General features: G+C 41.5%; 1 protein-coding gene across 1 annotated transcript; it reads right to left on the bottom strand.

The window, feature by feature from the left end:
- Positions 1-175: 175 nt before the first annotated feature.
- On the bottom strand, positions 176-9,829 carry TM2D3 (TM2 domain containing 3). Its single transcript, XM_019533455.1, has 6 exons — positions 9,738-9,829; positions 8,595-8,693; positions 5,769-5,926; positions 5,272-5,446; positions 2,899-2,974; positions 176-1,403 (listed from the first exon to the last, which is right to left on the bottom strand). The coding sequence occupies exons 1-6, from the start codon at positions 9,823-9,825 to the stop codon at positions 1,238-1,240; spliced, it is 762 nt and encodes a 253-aa protein (XP_019389000.1). The 5' UTR covers positions 9,826-9,829; the 3' UTR covers positions 176-1,237.
- Between the last annotated feature and the right edge of the window lie 6 nt (positions 9,830-9,835).

Here is a 9,835-nt window from a genome sequence, read left to right as displayed (position 1 = left end):
CATCGCAGCCCCACGGCGACCCGCCGGCAGCCCGGGAGTCTCGGCAGAGCCGGGGCAGCCCTGGGGCACGGCCGCCCCTCCCCCGCGCGCTGCACAGGCACGGCCCCGCCCTCGGACCCCGCGGCAGCCCAGGGCTCTTGCCCCGCAGTACTAGTACGGGGAGGCAGACAGAGACGACGAGCAGGTTCTGCTTTATTTGTTTTAATGAGCGATAAAACAACAGAAGTCATTTTCTCAAAAGCAAATGTTTCAGCCTTCTTCCATGTCAGTGAGATTTTATTACATTGTACCATAGTTTAATAAGACAGTACATCATCATCATCCCATCTTCCATTCATGTAAAAGGAAAAAAAAGACAGCTGGCAATTCATTACTGACTTTGCCATCTCTAAGCTACCAAGCACAAAACTATGCAATATACAGCGTCTACCCAGGGCCAGATTGGGGGTGGGGGTTACAGGAGCAAGGCTGCACACCCCTTCCTGTGCCCAGAGAGAACCCTGCTGGAGAGGGGAGGGGCCTGCCCTGTGCCGATGGCAGGGAGGCATCTTACCTGTTTCTGGGACTCAAAAGTCCCAGGCAGCTCTTGTTGGGGTGGGGGGCACATGCTGGAAAGAGGTCGACAACATAGCTTTCAAGTATTTTCAGGTTTAGGATTTTTGGAATTATTGCACCCTAATTCTAAACAGCTACAAGACCTACAAACAAAATGATTAATCTGTGTTATCCTAAAATGTAAAGCAGAAAAACTGTATGCAACTAAGACTATAATATATAGTGGTTTGCCTTTGTCCAAGTCATTTAGGCTTAGCCAAGAAACTTATCTTGCTATAAATATGAAAATGTTCTTGCAGACATTTAGGAAAAAAGTTGCTTGACAACTCAGACAATGTACAAATGTGAGGTGAACAATGCACAACTCATTATTTGGATTACTTTACAGGTCTTCAATACTTAATATCTAATCAAGTTCAAGAACAGTGCAGAATTTATTTAGCTGTGAAACTTACTGTCTTCCCAGAAGAAGCATTCACAAGGAAATCCATTTCAAATATACTTTGTTCAGTGATCCACTCATTCATTTTACCTTCGTTAAAAGGCAATCTACGTACAGATACTGTACATTAAAATATATGCACACACAGAACAGTCTTGTTAGTTCTTCTAGAAGGCCCAGGATTGTTTTACATTCTTTATATAGGCCCCTCCCAAATGTCTATATTGAAGCAGATTATGGTTAAATATAGAGAGAGCCATCTGCTGGTCCCACATATCCAACTCCAATTAGCAGCACATCTATTAGTGTCCATATTCCAAGGCCACCAAAGCTGAAGAGTTTTCCCAAACCTTCCCGCCACTGCCCCAAGTAGAAACGATCTGCTCCAAATCCACCAAGGGTGATGCTATGAACATAATAAAACAAATCATTAAATTAGTTATCAGATCCCAAGTCTGGGTTTCCACTTACCTCCACCGAATAGTTAAACAGAATAAGTTACTTGTCACAATAAGTTGGAAATTCCGAATAATGCATACAGCTGGACTTAAATAATGGTAAACCCCCCCCACAAAAATGGTTTTGATAGATTATTAAAGGCACTAATTCTTAGCTAATTACAGTATCATCCAAATCTTGTGAATTTCTGTGTGAAAGCTGTGAAGGAAAAAAAGGCCATTTTAGCTTTGTTTATAAGATGTAAGTGGGTCTGCAAGCTGCTTTGTTTGACCCCATATTTTAGATGTTTGAAGGAACTAGAAAACGCCAGGGAGTGCATTCTGCTATAGTGGTTCAGCAATAATTATTTTCTCCAACTGGAAACAGAAAATGGATCGGCTTGCTCTGAAAAAGCATTTTAGACTAATTTGCTAATGAGAGTACTAATGCTTTTCAGTTTGGATAATGTTTTGATGTACCAGAGGTACATACTTTTTCACATGTGCACGTGCACGTTTTAAAAAGTTTGATGTTAATGAAAGAATCTGATTTCACAGCCAGCATGTAGAAATCTACTGACATGCTCCAGCAACAGTCAAAACAATACTGTGATGTTGTACTAACACAGTAAGAAATAAAAAATGACAGCCTTTTTATCTGACAACACAGAACATTTGCATCTCCAGCAAGTACAGTATCACATACTTCAGGATCTCAACTCTCTAGCTGTTATAGCTGCAAAGAAAATCTCAAAAACATGAATCAGTTGTAACTAGTGTAGCAATGTCTATCCAAGACAGAAAAATCAGCTTTAAAAAGGTAAACTGCTCTATTTACTTCATATGTCCAGTGAAGTTTCACACATAAACACTGTTAGTGGTTTCATTGCTTATTAAAGCATGAAAGAAGAGGGGGATGGATGGAAAAGTCTGTATAATGTACCATGAACTGTGTTGCACTTTTGGTGTCAGGTGTTCATGAGATTTGGGAAAAACCACAATTTGGTCATCCCACCCAACCTTTTCTGCCGCATTCAATGGACCTAAGAAACTAGCAGAGCATGCAGCCCACCAAGGGTTAGCCAAACAGAGTTCTGTAGAGCCCATAAAACTAACCACAATTAGAACATCTCTGTAACTTATTCCAAACCATTTCACATTTGGGTTATTGGTGTAGTTTATTTTGTTGCCAATGCCAAGAAAACTGCATTCCCATTCCCCCTCACCTCCACCATTATGTCCAAATGGTGACATACATCAGTATTTATAGACACTGGCTAATATTGACCAGTTATAGAAGATCATAGGCAGCTTTTTGGTCTAAATTTGCAGCAAGACATATTAAATACCAAGAACCAAGTCAAATTGATAGAAATTGACTGAACAGAGAAACAAGCTAAAATTTTATGCACACATACACAAACCCTTCCGCTGATATAAACATTAGTAATAGTTCATGTCTACCTTAGTGCTAAGGCTGTAGACCACTTATACCCTCCAGTCCAGTTGCAATACAGCATCTTGGGAAAGACACGATTACCTGAGGAAACAAGAAACCCATTCAAATCTCAATACTGTTACGAATAGACCAAGGCAGACCCAAGAATTAAAACATTAAGTATAAACATGCTGTATTTTTTAAACTTGAATGAACTGGTATTAATTGCTAAATAGGGTATTACTGATTTGGCTACACCATAACAGCCCAATTACACCCATTCTCTATAGCAGGGGTCAGCAACAGTTTTGGGCAGAGTGCCAAAAATGCCTGCGACCTCAACTTGTAAGATGTTGGCATGCCAGGGACAGACAGCAGGGGAGCTGAGAGGGGCCCAATCTTTGTTGTGGCAGTGCAGCCCCATGCGTGCCACGCTCTGGCACTTGTGCCAGGGGCTGCCTACCACTGCTCTATACCTTCCTAAAAAATCTTCCAAACAATTCTTGCCCTCTCCACTCAGTCAAGAAAAAAAAGTGGATTACATCAACCTCTTAATTTTACACCCCAGATTAAACTACTTCTATGAATTCAAAAGGCAACTTTCTTACAAGGTTTTTAGTTTATGCCACTATAGCACCTTAAAGCAGTTAGAAACATTAGGGAGTGGGGAATAGCTTTTAACAGCTTAGGTCCAGGCATGAATTACTTCCAAACCAGCCTGTGCTGCTGCCATTCCCCTGCCTTCCCCACCCCCACCCACCAAAATGCCTTGGAAGCCCTCCCGCTCTGTGAACCAAATAAAATGACTTCACAGCCCATAAGCTGCTGATTTTTGTCTTAAAGCAAATTCTATTCATGCTGAATCATGTAATTTTATTGATGAAAGTCAACATACAATGTCAGTAAATGTATTTTCTCTCCCTTAGTAGACAATTACTCTGTTTACTTCCATGCAAGAGGAGGTCCCGTCCCCTACCCCCCGGTCAGCATGGGGAAAACAGTTCCTCATCTTACATTCACATACAAGGAAACCTCATTAAATACACTACCATTAAACTGGTGCCAAAAGCAGCATGTGCTCAGTAATGGAAACCAACAATGAAGTTGATTAAATGCAGCCCACTCTGAGCATGACTATAAAACACATGGCCTGTACTGGTCAAACCTATTGATAGGACTTACTCCTTTTTCTTTTTTTTTTTTTTTTTAAAATAAAGGCCAAATCAATTGCAAATTCTGTTGGGCAAAACCCAATAATCAAGTTTCAACGATTCAGAGAGCAGAACTCAGTTTCCAAGTCTGTGAGGCTCTACTGCAAGGCAAGTATCCTCCCTACCAGAATTTGGAACCAATTTGGAATTGATAAAGATTTTTTAAAAGGGGCCTGTACTCTATATAAGGAAGTATGTTTATGAAGTACAAGTGCTAAAACTTGCAGCAGTTTCAAAAAAAGTAAAATATATCAATTTTGGATTAACTAAATCTACAGGTACCCATAGTAATTTGTCTATATGTTTATTTCAAATTCAGTGGAGTCAGGGAGAAAAGGGTCTGACATGGAGGGTGGGGGGGCAAGAGGGCCACCTGACAACCCTCAGACTTATGACCTATTTTCCCTGCTGTAGCAGTGGGAAGAGGACATACTCAAGTCAAACCTAAAATAATTAGATTATATACCTGGAAATTATAACATATTTATAGGCCTTCCATATATAGAACCTGATTATTGGGAGGGGTCATCTTATATGCAAGTGCAGGTTTCCCTCACTTTATGCTTTCCTAGAAAACAGTGCATAACTTGAATTTGCATAAAGGGAATTCACTTTACAAAGTAACAAATAGGGATACGTTCCAAGACCTCACCTGTACTGACCCCGAGACCCATTTCTACCACTTTTACAAGTCAACTTTGGTACTCACCAGCAGCAGTACACACAAACACAGGGCACTATCATAATGGAGATGGCAAGTACAGAAACATGTTTTCGCAGACAAAGAGTGAGGAGCACAGACCTACACAGGAGACTATATTTTGGTGCATGTCCCTCCCACAACGCACTGCACAAAGCAGCTGACCACAGGCTTCCACCACACCGATCACATAAATTTACCTCGCATATAATGAATTTTGGTATAAAAGAGTCATCGCATAAGAGTGAATTTGCACATACAGAATGTGCATAAATCAAGGGAACCCTGTATTCATTAAGGATATAGTTTCCATACAAATGTCTCGCTAAGATTAAAAACCAAACACAATCAAATGCACAACTGTGTCCAAAAAAAATAGATTTGTGCTAAATTTATATACTGTGTCTGCTACACTGACCTGAATACAAAAACAACTGAGTTCTCTTTACAAAATAATCCTTCCTTAGCTATTTGTTAATCTGACTTACCTAGACAATGAATATGATCACGTGCTGTACAAGTAGCATTATATCTCTGTCGTGGGCAAGAAACAGTCATGCAGTTTGTTGAATTGGTGCATACATAATCAGTTGGAGGAATCTGCCAGCAGAACTGGCAAGTCATGTTGATTGTAAAGTTCTCTTGCTCATTGTTATTCTGATCCTATAAAGGATAGGGGTATTAGGCACCATGATAACACTGCTTAGCACATCAAAAAATTTTCACAGGTCACGAATAACTAGTACTCACAGCTTTCAGTTTGGGGAAAGAGAAGAGACAGATAAGCTATTCTGTTTCCTATGCATACATTTAGCTCAGATCATAGAAAATCAGAAAATAGATAATCTTGTTCTCTATAAATGCATACAGTATAGACGCCTGTTCTTTTCAAGTCATTATAGAAGCTTAAGGATATTAGAAACAGCATAACACTTTTAACAAGACATTTAAATTCCAATTACAAAGTAGTAAATTAATTACTTACTACGCAATGAACATATGGTTTGACTTTGCAATCAAAAGTAGCTGGCTTTCCATATATACAAGAGTAGTTGGTTGCACAATTCATACAGTCTGGAGGCAACCTGCTGCAAAGCCCATTGCTGGGACACTGAGTCACATAAGATGGAATGGTTGTGCTTTCTACAGTGTAAAAGAATATGTTGAGAATAGGAACTTAATATTAATCTTCAGTGTATATACAGCTAGCTTTAAGAATTTTACAACATACAACTATGCTGTTATTACAAATATAAACCAGTAGTCCATCTCATGGTATGTCCAGCATTCAACAATAGCCAATACAACCTGCTTCAGAAAAGATCCCTGATGTTAGGCTCAGGCACAGCCGGTACAGATAGGATAACGGTATGTCCTGTTTTAGCCGGGACAGTCCTGAATTTCAGAGGCTGGTCCCAGCTGGCTGCTGAGAACTGTAATGGGTATCCTGGAAATGCAGGCGTGCAGAGCATAGTCTGACCAGGAGTCAGAGTGACACGGAGTGCCTTGCAGGCAGGCGGCCCCACCAACCTGTGAAAGCATTGTCCTGGATTTCTGGGATTTCCATATGGACCATACACAATAACATTTCTATTACCCTCCTGTTCCACTTCTGTTAGCTGTAGTAATCAGAGATGCTCCATGAGCTGACAGATAACAAACCCAAGACCACACAAAGCAACTACTTCCCCTTTGTCTCCCAAAAGCATATGGCTTGGGCATACAAATTCCCAACAGGCTGGGGAATGAGACCTCCTGCTGTTGGACCAGGAGTCTGTCCCCCAGCAAACCTGGGAAGGGTATAAAGATCCCCTTATGCTGGTGTCTCCAGGTCTGGATTAATTGTACATGGTGTGTAGGCCAAAGTCTATGCCAATTTAGGGGAGGGAAGAATCATCTTTTTTTTATAACGGCAAAATCAAAATTTGATGGTGGTGGTTGATTTCAGTAGGGGGCCAAACTACCAAATAACAACTCCTTCTTTATATGGTCCATTGCCCTAAAGTAGCAAGTTGTGGGATAATTAGCCTCTATAGAAGATTTCTTCTTGACCTCTAATAATCAGATATTAGTTCATACCAGAAAGCTCTTTTTCTTATGATTATAAATATTTACAAAGTTTCTGAAAAACAAATGAATGTCCTTCACATAAATATCTTTTTTAAAAGTCTACTCTGCATTAAGTATTTCTTTAACCATTACTTTTAAAATTGCCATCTTTCAGTGTCATTGAATATTCATTTTTTTCCTTCTAGAAAGAAAAAAAGTATATACAAGTCTGTCAGCTCCACTTTGTTATTCTGTATGCCTGAAATGAATGGTACTGTACTTTGAGGTGACCACCAATAGTCTCAGTCTTTTCCAACTCTCCTCATAAGTTTTTACCCATTTTCATCATCATCTCCAATTGCTGTACCTTTCATTTCTACCTAAGCTTTCTATTACAATGACGGGAACCAAAATGTAATATTCCAGATAAAGGCATGCAACAGCGTTATCTAATGTTTATAACAATTTCTATATCATTGTTCACCTGAAGAGTACTTGCTTATTCAGCTGTTGCTGAACTTTAAGCTGTTCACAGCACCTAGGTCCTTCTTCCTTCCCCACCTCTTTCCCCAGCTGATACAGTTAATTAAAAATTAATAAAGTATCCAAGTACTTTAAACCATTCCCTCCAGCATGCATTGTCCTGCATTCTTCAACGATGAATTTCAGAACCAACATGTTGTGTATTACTCAGCCACTTAGCTTGAGTTAGAACCTTTTGAGGTTTATCTGTCTTCTCTGATTTTGAATAACTAAACTATTAAATCTTCTATACAACTTTGACACCGTAGTTCTCATTACCCTTTTTGAGATCATTAATAGAGTGACCATGGGCAGATCTAGAATTCTGAAGAGGGGGATGATGTTGTTGTGGGACATCATCATATATAACACCACATTTTTCTCCAGTTAAACAGAAAGTAGAAGCTTTACCAACATGCTAGAGGTCTAACACTATATTATTTACTTTAAGATCAAAGCAAAAACAAATATAGATATATTCACTAATTTGCTACCTATATAAAGTTTAAAAGCCACAACAAACTAAGCAAAAAATAGCCAAAAGATAGCATTTCATTAGTCCTGTTGTAGTTAAATATACAGTTCTTAATAAGCTTCATAAAACAAAAATCTAGCCTGAGTGTTTTGACAGTGCCTTTATTCTCATACTCCAACATCTACATGCAAATTGGTCCCATTGACAGGTGTCACACATCCTAAAGTTCCTACTTCCAACTTGCAAAAAAAACCCCCAAAAAAACAAAACACTTCATTTTAAGCTCCGTATTTTTCAAACAAACACATGCTATCATACATTTACCCAGTTCACAAAAGTGAATAATCAGTATCTTAGCTCGCAGAGATTAGAATTAAAGTTATGCACACCACTGCAACACACAAAAACCAATTTTTTGCCCTGTGTAAGGTAGAAGCAAGCTGTGTTCCTGAGGGAAGGCATTTATCAGCAAAGGCATTAAAACCTGGAACCAAATTCCCTTTAAAATGATGTTCCAACTGTAAAGGCTTGTATAGCTATTCTAATTACAGAATTCTAACTAGTCATTTAAGATCTTTAGGGAAATAATTCCTCGTACCTCACTGTGCAGTGGCAATTTTAATCATAACATACAACACACAGGGGTTTTAAAAAATGCTTTACTGAAATTTTTTACTGTGAAATTCAATATTAGCAGAAAAAATTAAAAGAAAACACACAGCTTTGTTTCCCTGAGAAGTACAAGAGAAGAACAAACATTTGTACCTGGTAGTTTGAGATACGGAGCATTTGTACTTGTCGATGTCTGACTTTTTGGCAACGTTGTCTGTGGCTGTGTGGGGTTTGTGGTCATCAAGGACCCTGCTATATAGGGAGGGGAAAATCCACACACACTTAATGAATATAGTAATCCTAGAATGCAATTAATGTTCAAACAATTTAACCTCACTACTTGATTATAAGAGATGCAAGGAATCTATTTGACATTGACCTGGATATCTTTAGGATAAAAAATTCATGTTGGAGAAGTTCTATGTAGTTGCCATACTAGGAGAAACTGAAAAAGGGTAGGACTCTTCAGTTTGGACAGGAGAAGGCAGGGGGATAGGGTAGGGGTCTAAGAAAGTCATGAAAGGTGTGGATGAGTGAACAATCCCGGAACACTAGAGCTAGGGGGCACCCACAGCTGTTAGCAGGAGGCTGGTTTAAAACAAGGGCAAGTACATTTTCACACAGCGGGCAGGAAGCTTGTGGAACTTGTTCCCACAGGAGGTCGTAGGGTAGGTCCATTCAAAAAGGGACTAGCCAAATCCACGGACCTATTCATTGCTATTAAACAGAACAGCTGGAGAGGTTTCTTCTGACTTTTCTAACCGGATCCTGGAGAATGCTAAGGAAGGGGATGAATGGGATAGATCACTGTTGGCCTATGTTGTCCAGTGATCTCCCTGTCAAGCCAGGGAGACTGAATTCAGCCCCCACAGCTCAGGAAATTGGCAGCAGGCTCCAACCTCAGCAGAAGAAACATCATAGCGCCCCCCGGGGCAGTTTGCTTCCTCCGCTGCGGGAGATGAGGCGCCCCCGGGCCCGGCACCTGCTGCCCCTGCCCCTGTCCTCCTCCCTCGGCAGCTCTGCGGAGCGCGGCCGGGCGGCCTAGGCCGGGGGTGGGAAGGTGCCGGCCGCAGCGCGAGGCAGGCCCGGGGGGACACGGGCAGCAGCCGCCCAGGCCCGCCGCGGCGGCCACAAGCGAGGGGCCACCCGCGGCTCTGACTCAGCAGGGCCCTCGAGGCGGCTCCTCGGCTTCAGTCACGACAGGTGCAAACCGGACCCCGGCGGGCCACAGCCTCCTCCCGCCACCCCGAGACCAGGGAGGGAGGGACGGGGCCGGGGTCCCCGCTCCGCACTCACCGCGGCCCGACAGCACGTAGAGCTGCGAGAGGAAGAGCGCGGCGCCGCACAGCCGCTGCACGGCCCGGAAGGCGCCCCGCGCCGCCATCTTCCGCCAG

The sequence above is a fragment of the Crocodylus porosus genome, unplaced genomic scaffold (assembly GCF_001723895.1).
Source record: "Crocodylus porosus isolate Cpor-Errol unplaced genomic scaffold, CroPor_comp1, whole genome shotgun sequence".
NCBI classification, from domain to species: Eukaryota; Metazoa; Chordata; order Crocodylia; family Crocodylidae; genus Crocodylus; species Crocodylus porosus.
The sequence above is the reverse complement of the archived record's forward strand: the minus strand, read 5'-3'. Positions and strand labels throughout refer to the sequence as shown.

Bases quoted from the DNA above. Each gene is read 5' to 3' on its own strand.
- TM2D3 (XM_019533455.1), bottom strand. From the start codon at position 9,825: ATGGCGGCGCGGGGCGCCTTCCGGGCCGTGCAGCGGCTGTGCGGCGCC. The intron at 2,975-5,271 runs GTAAGTCAGATT...TTGTTTCCTCAG, and splicing joins TGATCATATTCATTGTCTAG to GTAATCGTGTCTTTCCCAAG. The intron at 1,404-2,898 runs GTAGACATGAAC...TTATGTTCATAG, and splicing joins TCTACAGCCTTAGCACTAAG to CATCACCCTTGGTGGATTTG.